The sequence below is a fragment of the Lates calcarifer genome, linkage group LG20 (genome assembly GCF_001640805.2).
Source record: "Lates calcarifer isolate ASB-BC8 linkage group LG20, TLL_Latcal_v3, whole genome shotgun sequence".
Classification (NCBI taxonomy): Eukaryota; Metazoa; Chordata; class Actinopteri; family Centropomidae; genus Lates; species Lates calcarifer.
Window position 1 is genome coordinate 12,905,713 of NC_066852.1, and position 15,479 is coordinate 12,921,191.

Sequence of the window (15,479 nt, forward strand, 5' to 3'; positions counted from 1 at the left end):
CACGGCCAGGAGGGATTAACACAGGCTCTTCAGTGTTACACCTCCTACACAGGCTTCAGTCTTCTACTTTGCTCCATCCTTCCCAATTTCCCTTACACCCCCCCACCTCCCCTTCCTTTGTAGCATCGCTCTGGATTAGTCACACTGAGAAACTAGGGCTCATCTCCATAATGCGGGATTTTGTTTTCAATCCTATGAAGTGAACAAGTACTGAGGTGACACCTAAGGAGTGAGCACTGGCTGCCAAAGGGCCCAAATCTCAGTGTCCACCTTCCACCTTGGTTGCTGAAGGCTTCCCCACACATACAGTAACTGACTTCACCTGCGTGTGCTCAGCATTGATGAATCGAGTGTGTGAAGAATGATGTGCTAAAGTCTGTAAGTGTGAAAGACAGTCTATTTATATAATGGGGCAAGTACCCAGCATTAGCAAACGGTTAGAAAAACCTAAAAGGCAAATTGTGGATCATTTTAAAATACTGACCCCACTCCCATTATAGCTCTCTAATGCATGTGTCAATCATAAACTGAATCTTGGGGACGGGGATGGACACATGGACACATGGACACATGGACACATACACACATAACCCTCTCTCGATGACTCATGGCAATGCATGACACATACAGTAGAGCTTGGAGAAAAGGTATCAGATGAGGTAACCACAGAATAGATTATATGGCCTTGAATGTAATAAGATGTAATCAGCCGTTTTCTGCCATGACAGAAAGATAAAAATTGTGTAATTGCAAATTACAATAAACAGAAATTCATTCCAATTATGACTCAAAAGACATGAAATCTATTTTTAAACTCACTACACATTCCCACAACATTACACATCCCCTCTTTGTTTGGGTGGATTACAAATGAACTTATTTAAGCTCCCTGGAATTACTTACCTGAAATATACATATAACCGCCGTACACTGTCCCAGCATGGCCATAATGTGGCTCATTCATTTTGGCAACATATGTCCATTCATTTGTCCTTGGGTTGTAGCACTCCACAGTAGCTTGAAGAAAAAGATGGGGGAAAAAAAGAAGAACGTATTAGTGGAAAGTAGGTCAAGACACAACTAAGGAGGACAAACAGCAGCAAATGAGGCCTTGGAGGGTCTCAGCGTGGGAGCTAAAACACAGATTTAAATACAGAGTACACATCCCCACAACCCCACCAGCACTGAATGCACCGACTGCACAGGAAATAGGGAGATTGTGAGATCCTTTATCTTAAGGTCCCTGAGGATGATTTCATTACATCTGTGAGATCCAGGAATAAAGACCCGGAGATTCATGAGTGATGCTTGGGTGACTGTCGGGCTGGGTGACCCCTCACTGAGCAGTTGACTGGGCGCAGAGCAACTTGGACAACAGGCTGGAGTAGTGTGGACCTAGATATCAGAGGATCTTCCCCTCAAAGTGTTATAATTTAACATTACAACAAGAGTGTGTGTGCTTTGCCTTTGTCTGTGCTTTGGACCATAGATAACTTATCTACTTGTTCTTGATATAACCCCAGCTGAGGGAAGTCTCATCAGCATATAACAGGATAAAGAGGCACTGTATTTTTGGTTGCATGTCACAGGCAGAGAGGCAGGAAGGATGGAACTCAAAGAATAAACAGTAAAATTATGCTTTTTTAAAAAAAGACTTTGGTTATATCAGTGGCTTCAAAAATAATTCATACTGGTTCCAAAATAACAGCAGTAAGCTCAGGACCACAAAGGAGTTGTGAGCCATCTCTGGGCCAGCTGGAGAAATCTCAGCGGGGAAAATGAGTGAACACCTTGCTCTGCTTGCTCAACAACTATCATCAAAGTCAGCTTGAGAGGTGCACACAATCTTGGAGCAGCTCAGTGGACACAGTACAGACGGGTTAGGAAACAGTGCTTGTACCGAGCAGATCTAAAACACAGTAGTTGAACTGTATGAATGCAGAGTAGATTCAGACTGAGAAAGGGATGACCAACTACTAAAAATCCTTGATAAATAAATTATAAATGATCACTTGACATACAAATGGTGGTGTGCTGATTTAAACTGAACTCGGTCAGATTTAATCAGATTTTCATACAATCCGCTGGAAGGGTCACATTGCCAATTAGCATGAATTTCTCTTCCTGCAGGGTGTTCACCAAAAATTAACGGACCGCTCCAACAGTCAAGCTGGTAGATTGTGATATCTGGCAATGGTTACTGTGTAGCATTATTAGCAGTGGTTTCCAACCTGGGGGTCAGGTCTCTGTAACAGGATCAAATGATACTGTAACTGAGCTGTGGAGTCTGATCAGTCCCAACAACCTCAGGTAATAAATAAAAGAAAAATATTACGCAAAACAAAATCCTGCTCTGTTTTTTTTCCAGTCTTTAATTTAACTTTAGATATTGCTTTGCTTGAAAGGGCTGCAAGCCAAAAATATTGAGAGCCACTGAGCTAGAGATCTTTGCTGATGTGTACATTTTCCTCAGTAGAGTGGGTCATAAAAAGAGCTATTTAAAATATTTAAGCCTATTTAAGCCTAAAAGACCATTAAAAGTAAGTTTACACATTCATGAGTGCAGCTTTCCTTTTACATTAAAAATATGGGGAATACTTACTAAATGAGCAAATGTGACATTTTGTAAGGAAATTATTTGTGTGACAAAGGTAAACAGTGCTGTAATTACTTTTTTAAAAGACCAACACAAGGTCTTACAATAGGAGAAAACAGAATAATTTGTCTGACAAACCTGTGATAAAACTAATGTAACTTGACTCCCCCACCCCCAAATCAAAACATATAGTGAGGGGTGATGTCTTAAAAATGAGACCCTTGTATTTATTTAATTTTTTTTTTTTTTTTTCATTTAAAAAGATACAGTGTGCACAAACTTGTATTTGTAACAAAAGCAAAGTATAACAGTTAAGATGGAAAGCTTCTTCATGTAAATATTCATTGTGATGTTGTTTAGCTATTTTTCCCTCTTATATAATCTGGGCATTTCGGATGTAACAATAAAACCACACCCCTATGACCTGCCCCAAGTAAACAGACATTATGCAGGGGCTGGGCACATCCAGAAAAACATCAAGGCTAAACCACATGCAGCGAAAGAGCAGTGGAACGTAAAGCAGGAAAAAAAGTCAGTTGCGTAGACAGGCAGTGAACTGGGGCTGTGCTCTTTGGTCTAATTATAACCCAGAAGAGAAGACTGTTCACAGTGGCCTCGCTCTGTCCACTGCAGTCACAGAGCTGAATTTAAGTACTGGGTGGCACCTCTCTGTGGTCCACAGTCACGAGCGCAGAGTTTCCAGATGGGTTACTCACCATCAACAACCAAACTACGACGAACAGATGTAAATATCTCCATTCAATTAAGGGTTTGAACTGTGAATGTAAAGGATCAGACTGCTGACTGAAGCAGACTGGTAATCTGGTTTGCTGTATATATCATAAAAGGTGAAAAAATATCTAACAATATACTTACAATATAAGATAACCAAACCCAAAACAACACCTTACCAAAATGATGACAGAACTCTTCTCTGACACAGAACTAAATATGAACATTAAACGTTACACAGGACTCTGCATCTGTTGAAACAGCAAATGATGTGTAGACACACACACTTGATACCAACGTCAGCATGCTTGTAGCCTTAATAAACCGCTTTTACTTTATCTCCTTGTGCCTCTTGTTATTTAAGTGTATAATCTCATTCAGTATTAATTAAAGATTTCTGTTGTTACTTAAAAGGAACGGTAAAACAAACAAGCAGGGAAATACACTCACCAAGCTCCCCGGCAGCGTTTCTTCCACCAACAGCATAGAGGTGTCCCTTGAGTGCACTGAGGTGGAAGAAGGTACGTTTCTCATTAAGGCATGCCACCTGGATCCACTTGTTGTAGCGAGGGTCGTACCGGAACACGGTGTCCACTGCTGTCTTGCCTTTGGTGTCGTAGTTGCTTTGGCCACCCACCACATAGAGAAAGTTGCCAATGACTGCAATGCCGTGTTGGTAGCGGGGTGCATCCATGGGTGCCAGCGCCTTCCACTCATGAGCCTTCTCATCAAACAGACGCAGCTCCTTACTCACAACTAGCTGCTGGCGCAGAACACCACCCAGGGTGACCAGGTGGGCACTGTCCGAGCGGATGGCTGTCCGTTCTGACTGCATAACTGGCTGCATGTAGGGCATCATTTGGTAGTTGCTAGCTTCCAGGAGAAGATTGACACAGGTGTTGTCCGTGCGCATAAAGTCCACTGTCTGCACGTGATTGATGAGCTCCTGTGGGTTCATGAGGGGAAAGCGGATGTTCTTCATGAGCTTAGGGGCATAGTCCATACGACCATCTTCGTAGCGTAGCCAGCGGCACGCAGCCTTGAACAGGTCCAATTCAGTGCAGTGTTTCAAGCTGTTACTGGATAGTACAAAAGCCAGTCGTTCAAACGGTAGCTTGACAAACTCTCCCGTGCCCAGAAGCGAGGGGAAGTTCTTCAGGATGAAATTGTTGACATATTTGTCCACCTCTGTGAGGTTATATGTGTTGGCAATGCGGCCCACCTCTACACAATTGTCGAGAGAAACCTGCAAGGAAGAAGAAATCAAAAACTTGGAGAGGTGCAACTAACCCTGAATGCTTATCTGAAGATATGAGTAACTTGAGTAATCCTCCTAAACTACACTGAAACTCATCTCCTTGGACAAAACAATTTCGAAATATAAAATATCAGTGCTTTAGCTTTGAGGGATACAGCAATCAGAGACAAATTAACATACAACGCACAAGAGGCTTTGCTGCTTTTGTCTGTGTTATATCATTGTTAAATGTAATATCTTTTATTGTTTAGACATTTGGCAAGAGAGGTAAACATTTCAGTATGGCTCTAGGAATTATCCATACAAAATACAATAAAAATCAACAATGAAAGTCATCATTAGTTGAGGGCCAAATCCACATTAATTACTTACATTTTAGTATTGAGTATATATTCAAAAGTACAAACAAGCTCATACCTTTTGAACATGTCAAAGTCCATATACATTGATTTTAGTAATTCAGCCCATTGTATATACTCCTGTCAATATAAAAATTAAATATTTATACACACTGACTGCTGCTATTTTTTCCTATTAGAGTGTCTTCATGTTACAAATTTTAGAGGGTTTTAGATTGCAAGGTAATAATTCAGCTGTGTGAGACAAGCCCTGAACCCGGGTCACTCAACTTTGGACAGGTTCATCTACCCTACCAGAATTTGTCCACCTTATTGTAGGTCTCTTCTTTTTTTATTGCCCGACAGTGACACTTGTCCCCGTTGCTGTCAGTCATTTATATTTATTTGCAAACCACACTTCACTCTTGAAGAAAGCAGGCAAAACCAAATGAAGTCTTAATGAGAGCAGAGATAATATGAAATAATATTTCTTCTCACTAAAAAGTTTTAGTTAGTGATAAGAACAGGAAACAGAAACTACCGGCAAACTCTTGTCGAAATGTGCTTTTATGCATGTGCTTGCCCCCTCTAGCTCAGACACTCTCACAGGACTTCCAGAGCAGCTTAAATTCAAAATTTAATGAGATTAAACCACAGAAATAATCTTAATTTTGATGTGAAATTCTAATATCCGTTTTTAAGCAGTGATCTTACATATGCTCAACAGCATTTCTGTTTTGAGACACAACTGAAAACGACAGCTGATGTATGAAAAGGTACAACAGCTGTGGCTTGTGTGTCTTCTTCCTTACCCCAGATATAAGAAAGACCTTGCAGAAGTCCAGCACAGGAAGGATTTGTAAGAAGCTGGCTGCCTCGAGTGTGTCCTGCAGGTTCTCCATGTTGAGCGACAACTTGGCTGTGTAGATAAAGTCAATGATCTTCTTCAGGCCTATTCGGTTAACACCGTGAAGCTTGATGCACATTAAATCCTGTTCTTTCATTCCACCTGCATCAGGAGAGAGAAGAGGGATAAATAAAAGTAGACGCTTACACATGGAACAACTCATACATAATCTCATTTGACCGACAGGTCTGTTAGCAGCCACACCTCAGATTTTTTTTTTTAAAGAACTTGAAGAATAAAGCTTACATGACTGATGAAATTCAATTAAGCAGAAAATAAAAAAATACATTATTTCATCTAAATGCATATGCCATTATATGTAAATGTAAATGAAATATTTTCAGTGTCAAAGGACTTAGGTCCAGAGAGGATTGAAGGTCTTAGGGAGAAACCTTTGCTCAGCATCTATGCTCACACAGCTTCCTTATCACTAATAAGCTATCCCTCAGTCTGAGTACAGTTTCCCCTTACTCCTACTTTAACAAGCTCTTCCTCTGTTCTCATTGCAGAAGCTTCTTCATCTTCATCATGTACTTTAAATGTCCAAACTTACTTCCACTGCTGCCATGAAATGAGATCCAAAGCAACCCTGTCAGCCGTGCCAAAATTAAAATTCACTGCTCATTATATACTTTGAATTTAGCAGCCGAGTCATTTACATTACAAAGCTCCAGTCATGAAAAATAAACACCTTAATTTAAATAAGCAATACAAGGTCCAATCCAAATGTGGTACAGTATACAACAGTCACCTTTTTTAAAGTTTATTTCCCTTTTGGCACCTGAAAATATTTATTTGTCATCTGAAAATGAGGTGGATTTCAATAAATTTCTGCTATTCCTGAAAATACCCTGCATACCACTGTATGCATTTAAAGTACTCAAGGTTCTTCTACCTCTGCAAACAGTGCACTAAGGATATGAAACAGGCCAGTGTCATTTACATTTACATTCACTACAAGTACAGAAGTCCACGAACATGAATGTATGACAATGACTTTACCAGACTGATTTTATAAGCCTTTATGAATTATAGATACACACGTACACAATACTGCAGGGATGTGGGCACAACCTCTCAGAAGGCAAAATGACAGTGACATGTTATGACTGTGTTAGAGCATGGAAATGCTCATGATTAAAAGATGATTTACTAAAGAATACAGTGCAGGCGGAAGAAGATATTAAGCAATCAAATGCATGCGTCAGAGCAGTAAGAATCACGTCCCACGTAAATTAGCGTTAACTGGCACCGGTAAAATGGCTAACCCTTAGCTGAGCAGATGTTCTGGTCAGCGTCACCCACCTGTGAACATGGCTTTGAAATAGTCGGAGGAGGAGGCCATCATGGCGCGGTGTACGGGGAAAGCTTCATCGCCATCCCCAGCTACAAGCGTGACGTCACATAGCAGACCCTCTATCCTCAGCTGGTCGAATCCCTGAGAGAGGAGGAAGCAAGTGAGAGATGAATGTCACTGAGCTATGCAAAGAGGAACTGAAATATGTGGTGTTTTTATTACAGAGAAGTGGACAGTCCCTGTCATAGCAACCACATCTGAGGTTGATGCATAGCTGTATTTCCCACACATCTGATTGGCTGTGGCTAAACAGCCAATCAGATGTGAGCTCACGGTATGTGGCAGCCCTCTATTCTACTTGAGCTGTCTGATTGATTGTGGCCCACTTGTTTTCTTGCACATAACTGGTTCAGAGTTGCATGTTTGGAGCTAAAGCTTTACTGCACCCTTGTAGGCGTAGTGACACAGAAAGGAGTTGTACAGCATGGACCCATTAGCTACAGTACATCAGACTTTGGCTACACAATTGTTGATATTTAAAACAAATAATCCCACTTCTTATCCTTTAATCACGTTCAGTGGCGACTTGGAAGGCTGCACTGTTCATTTACATGATGTAGTCAACTGCAGTGACTCTTTGTTTGGAGAGTCATATTTTGCACATTTTCTCATTGTTTAATCGCTTGGCAGCTGCGCGCTTAAGGCTACACATTCACAGCCTGAGCTTTCTTGTCACCCTCACACCACATTCTTCACACTGCACTCCCTTAGCCACACACTTGATTTCACTGACAATGACATCTAATGAAAAAATGGTTATGGCAGGTAGTGCTGTTGTGCAAGCCAGAAAACAGGAAAAAAACATGTCGATCCTGTATCATATAACAACAACTAAAACTCTTGCAATAATCAATGATGAGTTTTAGGCGGGCTGCTTCCAAATGCACAAGCGAACTGAGACTAACAGATTGGACTATCAGGGTGTAAGATCAGATAGCCTAGAAAAATCAGTTCTGTTATTGTGCCCTGACATCAAAAGATTAAGAAGCAGAAAGAACAGCTAACAGCCATCATCATTTTTGATGGAAGCTGGTGATGAAGGATAGACACTTGTGGCAGCAAGAAACAGCACAACACCAGCACCCAGTACAATGATAGATGATCCAGTTTTGCAATATGTGAGCTATTTTCTTGTTCTTTTTGTTAGCATGGCTAGCATTATCAAGGTGAGATACAAAGTGCAACTACACCTCATCGAGGTTACTTCAATTGTTAAGTCACTATAAATAGCAAATAGATAAAACAAAGTGGGTCACCTCAAAAACTTCCAACATTCTGTTAAGTTTTTCTGTTACAATATATAAGCAATATATCACAATATTCATTTTGTGCTCACTCAATCAAATTAGGCAGAAACCAAATCCCAAATGCTTTCGGTTAATCAATGCAATATTATCTAAGCTATTAAATTGTAACTGCCCTTTGGGGTAGTTTTGATTTTGTAGTGTGGAGGGGTTTTAAACTGCAAAGAAATTAAATTCAGACAAATTTGCAGTCTTGTAGTAGGAACAGCTTAACTTGGATGGAGCTTTCTCTCATTTCAAAATTGGAATCATGGTATTGCAAAATTTTATAGCTGTATAGCCTACATTACTTACAGAAACTCTATAATGTAAACATCACCACCATCAGAAGAGATGATACTTGACTTTATATTCATTTCTTCATTAGACATTGTGACTACATGTCCAAACTCTCACCTGAAGAACAACTGAGCTGTGCGTGTTGCTTGTGAAGAATCGAGTGTTTCCAGTCTTTGATGCTTGAAGGTGAGCAGAGATGCCCATATCACCATAGCCCAGAGCAACTTTCATGTGAGCGTCGTCGTCCTCCACGAGGGATCTATTAGGAAAGAAGAAAAGTTTTTTCTTCAAAAGGGTAGTTAAAAAAAACATGTTTCCACCTAATTTTAGCTTACAGAAAGTGGGACAGAGTTTTCAAAGTGACACTACTTAAGGACATATTGGATGGTGGTAGCCTAATTGTTGGACAAATTGTCACCTAAAAGGTGCTGGTCTGCAGGCCTGAGCTGGCTGGGAAAATAGTGGCAGGGAAATGAGCAAGGCATGCTCCATTCTTCCCAAAGTGCCTTTGGGAAAAGAACTCAAACACCTCACTGGTCTACGGTATGATTGGCTGCACCCTTATCCGATTTTGTGTGCAACTATAAATCTCCATCTACTCTGAAAATACAACGTATTCTTAGTTTAAAAAAAGAAGAAATACACATTGCTTAAATGTCTCAGAAAGTAATACATAGTATTAGCTGTAAGACATTTTTCTCCATAACATCAGTGATGAATGTGACTCTTATCAGTCATATGATTATTTAGAAGTAAAATATCTAGTCTGTAAACTGCAAAATACCCATGGCTAATGAAACTACAGTAACCAATTCATATCAGAAATTAGGCCTATGCCAACACTTACACTTATGTCTAAAATGTGTTGGGAAGTCCTAAGAATAATGTTTTATTAGAAGCTCTATGATCTAACTGGATTGTTTTGTTATGCAGATGTACAAGCTAGAGGCAACACAGATGTGCTGGGTATATAACCCAAACCATGTCTGCCACACCACCAGTAATGGTGATGTTACTTGGTTAATCTGTTCATTCAACAGGGAATGATATGTGAACACCTCGCCAGATTATCTTCAACATTCAACATTCTAGTGCCACTGTCAGGTCAAAAACTATTTGCTGGATTTACATTAAATTTGAGATGGATATTCATTGAACCTACAGAGTGAATCTTGGTATTTTACTGAGACCGGCTGGCACAGTTCAGTGCCGCAAGTGAACATCTCCACTTGGCTCAGGATGTACAGTGGGTTATCTACTGATCATCTCAAAGTGTCCTTGAACACTTTGAATGCCAAAATTGCTCCAGGTGGACTGGTCACCACTTTGCAGGGCAGCTTGCTTCTTGCTGCCATCAGAGTATGTGTGCGTGTGAGAGGGCGAATGGGTGAATGTGAGGCAAATTGTACAGCCCTTTTGCCAGTAGAGCACAGTAAATATCTAAATCTGAAGAGCCATTTCTTGAAAAGATGCACTGAACGCATTCATGTTCCTCCTCTACTCTGGACCGTCCACATCAGCTTTCAGCTGGTGCCTCCCCTCAGGCCAACATGTCAACATAGGCTCTCATAAAAGTAATAGACATACTGCCATAAAATTTGCATGGAACACTTGCAAATGGATGAGCCGTTAAGAGCGGCCTTTCCTCATCCACCAAACCCAGCAATAGCTTTGCTTTCTTCATGTTGTTTGCTCCATCAAACACTTCTGTATTGCGGGGCATAATGTACAGTGTGGCCTCTAGAGGCCACTAGCAAGGCTTTAAGATGTCATTAGAGCAAGGTATTTGCAAAAATGAGCAACACTGTGAGAAGGCTGTGTTCTAGGATATTTTTGTAGTGCATTAAAACTATTCTAAGCTCTCAATAAACTGCACAGCTATTGGGTGTATCATGTATCTGAGGACCAGAAAATAAATTTAATCATTTTGAAATGGACGCAGCACTGAAAAGATCAATAGTTTTTGGAAAAACTTTGACTAAAATCTACAACCAAAATACATGTACAGTCATTATTTCACAGTTTTCAGAGCTCAGGGTGTAGTACTGGGGGGCAACTTAGGAGACAAAACATTGCTAACTGAAGTAAATGTTTTTTTTTTCACAATGTGTCATTGATTTGTAGTCCAGGCTACACTATGACAGAAATCTGTTTGGAGAGTCTTTAACAGCCCTTGACTGAGAAAAAAAAAACCTCTCTGTGGGAACATGATGCTTTTGTGTTTCTCATAATCTGTAAAGCTCAGCTCTTATGATATTCCTTGTGCTCTAGGACAGTCTAACCAAAAATGTGTAAAAGGATAAAAAAGAATCTGCTACAACTGGGACCTTAGCTTGTGATGTAATATGGTGTAAAGTGCTTAACTGCCCCACAGAGAATGAATGTAGAAAGATGGCAAGTGTGACTCAGAGCTCCTAGGGGAACACTCTTGGGATATGGGTATATTTTGTGCTGACAAAACTGCCATTAGAGGATGAAAATGATTTGGATAAAAAATTATAAACAGTCTGTTGATCAACAAAATCAGCCAAGCATTTAATCATCTGCTACCAAACAGCGCAACTGTCTCATAAGGTTATGTCATCACCAAAAATGTGGGCTGCACCTCTTTCATTCTGATGTCAAGCTCCTGTGTAACTTCCTTTCAAAAGTGAGAATGCTACCTCTATAAAAAGAAAGACAGCTGGCCTTGGTGTTGATAGAGTAATTTGTTAAACAAAAGACTACGAAACAACCCATCTCTTACAGCTGTTCTGGAAAAGCAAAGGAGTTTTTTAGGTGAAGCACACAGAGCTTTAAGGTGATGAAGTTAACACCAAAATGAATGACTTGTGACTGACAATAACAAGGCGGTTTGTGTTAAAGTGCCTTAACTCTCACTGTTTCTAGTTAGAGGTGATGCACAGGCAGAGGTGCTATGAAACCCCAAATGATGCATAAAAATCAGCATTTCACACATTGAATGAAAACTGAGCTTAAAATATTACAACTATTCTCCATGCGATACATAGAGATGACAGAATAGTCAATGAATGTGGCTTTGGAGACTTAAAAGGCGTTCATTTTCAGATGAAGATTGGCCTGGTTTTGATAAAATGTTCTTTTACAAAAATGTCTGGCTCAGCATTGCAGTAGATTTGTGTCTTCAAACAGGCCCATGAGCAGGCAGCACTTGTCAGATGTAGAAGACTAATGGTTTTTGGGTGGACTATTTATATAATTAAGCAATTCCAGGTCCTTGTGTGGATGAACACTTGATTTTTTTTTTTTTTTTTTGTCGTTAGCAGAGTGGTTTTGCCATTTTTAAGTAGATGTTCCCCTGTGCTGTGAGGGGAGGACATTATTCAACATTACTGAATAAAACATAGCTTTTAGATGCTACTAAAATCAGCTGTCAAAGCTATGCAGTTATTCCTTCATGTTCAAAACTTATGTCACTTTGACCGCTATAACCAATGACAGTGACACACACAAAAAAGGTGAGGATTTGCACACTAATTATTTTCTTAGATGCAGGATTTAAGATCATACATGCCACCAATGAAAGCTAAATTAAGCTCAATGCTGAGAAACCCCAAAACATTTTTCACACAGTCTCAATACAGTGGATATACATCGATGTGTCTGAACATGTGTGTCTGCTTGTAAATGAAAAGACATTTTTTGGTGAGCTGTTTAGTTTTGTGAACATTTTTCTGATCTTTACAGGTGACATAAGATTTACAAACATTTTCAAAAAACACCTTTTGCTGTGTTCAGTAACCACTGGCAATGTTTGGCTTCAAATTCAACTTTGAAAATGGAAAACTTTTTTTCCCCTCAGAAAACAAGTCTTGTGCATAAGTGGTTTGCAGGAGTAAAAGTAGGTCAGGAAATCTGTAACAGGTACATACCATTAAACCTTCCAGTGCAAGTCTATTATAAGAGTAGTCAGGTGTAATGATTAGAACATGTTACATAAAAACTGCTCTGTCTTTCTATTCCTTTACAGGTGGCACACCATTACACATCTGATTAGAAAAAAGCCATAAAAATTCTTCAAAAGCTATTTAAAAATGGACTGGGGTGTTTTTATGTTACATTAGTGTCATTACATCAGGACACATTTAGGCAGAAATCTGGTCATTAAGGCTCAGAATGAGGCTACCCTAATGGCTGAATCAATAATCTGGGCCAGCTCAAAGGATTTATGTTATTTCTACCTAAAGGCTTACCTCCTATGCAGCCGTGAGATTAACAGCAGCAATCAAAAAGGGACATATAACCTGGTAACTTCAAAAACACATGTCTAATACAAGCCCCTCCCCATAACTCAGTACGGTAAAACAAAGCTTTAATTGGCATTTCCATTTTGTGGTCTATAGCTGCTTCTATCCTGCTTTTGATTTGAGAGGAAAAAGAGAAAATAATACACATAAAAGCTGCAAAAACCTTTGTTTTACTCTGCTTTGTTGAATAGAGAACAGAATAGTCCTATGATGCTCACAATATGTGCACATTAACATGAAACTATCATACTTTTAATAATTGTCTTTAAAGTAACTATTGCACACACAGTACAGACTGAATGAGAATGCTGGGAGTTGTTCTCTAAAAAATAAAAAAAATGAAAACAAAAATATAACATCACACTGAAAATGCATAATAATGATATTTATTAGCAAAGTTGTGAGTCACAAGTATCTAAGTTCAGCTGGAGGTGAAAAAAGTTTGTTAACTCCCACACCACACAACATGTCAGCACTGTTTCGGCTGCAAAATCTGGTAAGAAATGTCACAGAGGTTTGGTTAAGAAACAGAGAGAAAGTTATGCAATTTGACATGCTTAGTGTTAGTGAAAGAAAACATTTCACGGCCACATATCTAAGTAATAGTGGAATGAAAATGTTCTTTCTCTCTGCTTCGCAAAGAAACCTCAGTTTAGGGCTCTGATACTCCGAGCCGACCTCAAAGCCGACAAAGGCTGAGTGATCAAACGTTTCGTGTCACCTCACGTCACCTCACATCTTTGCACTTGAACACTCCAAGAAGACTTCAGCTGACTAGAAGTCGACTGCAGTCTTTTTTTCCCCCAAGAAGATTAGGCCAAAGACATTTGGGGTCTATGATGGATAAACATTAAGAGAAGGTCATGTTGAATCTAATTGTCATTCCTTTCACATGCTGGACAAGAAATGAGGAACAGGTAGGAAGACCAATGAGGAGACATCAACAACAAAGACAAAACAAGCACAAAAACATGGAGATTTCTGCTACCACAAGAGGAAATGGAAACTAGGTACAACTCTATGATCTACACTACACATTCTTAAGGTCTATTACACACAAATCTTGATGATTAATACTTAGATATCTCATTTTTTTATCATGATGATGAGAGGATGGGATCAGAAAAAAAAGGTACATTTTAAAAGGAGATGATCATGGACCACATCTAGTAGGAATTTGTGAACACCACCATCACTACGCTGAGACAACGCTGAGAAACTGGCATGGCTGAAACAGTGGTCACAATCACACTGACACAGAGCACAGGCAATGTACTGGTACATTTACCCCGTCAGGTGGTAAGTCGGACAGGCAGCGAGGAGAGAGTGGGTTGTCCAAACCACAAAGGAGTGTTGGTGGCTGCCGGAACGAAACAAAGAAGACAACAGCTACAGCATCCCATATAAAAGTTCTGCTCTTCCCCTATAAGACACCAGAGACTGAATCTCTAGTTGTGCCCATGACGAGTGTTTGATGATGATCATGAATAGAGATCTGGAGCACCTCAGTACTGACATGTGAAAATTTATTTATTCATTTCATTAATTTATTAAACATCACAGAAGAATTCCCAAACTATTAGCCTGTCAAATGGCTACTACTGATGCCAATTATAGGTTTCATCTAAGCATGTGTAGGACTGTGTATATGCGCATATTTTTTCTTTTTTGTACTTGATTTGTTTTAATTTAAAATTAAACTAAACTGTACATTGGTAATTACGGGTTTGTTTTGACAGTTTAATTTGATATATAGCAGTATACAGTGGTGCAATGTGCACACTTCTAACAAAATGAGGATGAATTAAATACAAATCTTATTTCCTATAGGGTATAATGTATGTATGTCAAGCCAAGCTGGAAGTGATAAATTATAGACAAAAGGCAAAAGCCTTTTATCTTTGGGTTTAATACAAAGACCAGCACCGGCTCTTATGCCTGTTCACTGTATCCTATATTTCCAGTATGATATTTACAATTGGTAGTATCTTAAATCCCCAATCACATTAACAGTTGGCTGACACAGTCACAGTACCAATTAAATTAAAAAAGAATCATTATTCAATATGTATAGTTATGGTACAGAGGGAGGTTTCTGTTTCATGTTCTCACTTGAACGCATAAAAAGATATCCTATTAAATGTATGCATGAAAAAAGACCTATGATTGGTTCAGAGTGCAGTGGCCCATTGCTTTTCATCCCATAATAAGCACTAGGGCTGAATGATTTTGGGAAAACATCTAATTGCGATTCTGACAGATACTGCGATTTGATTTGCAATGCCATTTTTGAAAAGTCAAGCTTCAATTCAGTATTTACTATATACATGTAAAAAATGTGATGGAGCATTACTTTAACTTACTGTAACTTTACATTCGTCATACTGATTGTTATGGGGTGCGTGTGGGGGCAGTTGGTGGTATATAGCTGTATACGGAG

General features: G+C 39.4%; 1 protein-coding gene across 2 annotated transcripts in view; it reads right to left on the minus strand.

The window, feature by feature from the left end:
- Nucleotides 1-15,479, minus strand: part of klhl13 (kelch-like family member 13) — a 36,698-nt gene that overhangs the window by 5,173 nt on the left and 16,046 nt on the right. For both annotated transcript variants that reach the window (XM_018692128.2, XM_018692126.2), the window contains 5 exons: nucleotides 8,889-9,030; nucleotides 7,137-7,269; nucleotides 5,737-5,933; nucleotides 3,779-4,574; nucleotides 904-1,017 (listed from right to left, as the gene is read on the minus strand). In XM_018692128.2, the coding sequence (XP_018547644.1) occupies nucleotides 904-1,017; nucleotides 3,779-4,574; nucleotides 5,737-5,933; nucleotides 7,137-7,269; nucleotides 8,889-9,030 (1,382 nt within the window). The remainder of the gene's footprint in view (nucleotides 1-903; nucleotides 1,018-3,778; nucleotides 4,575-5,736; nucleotides 5,934-7,136; nucleotides 7,270-8,888; nucleotides 9,031-15,479) is intronic.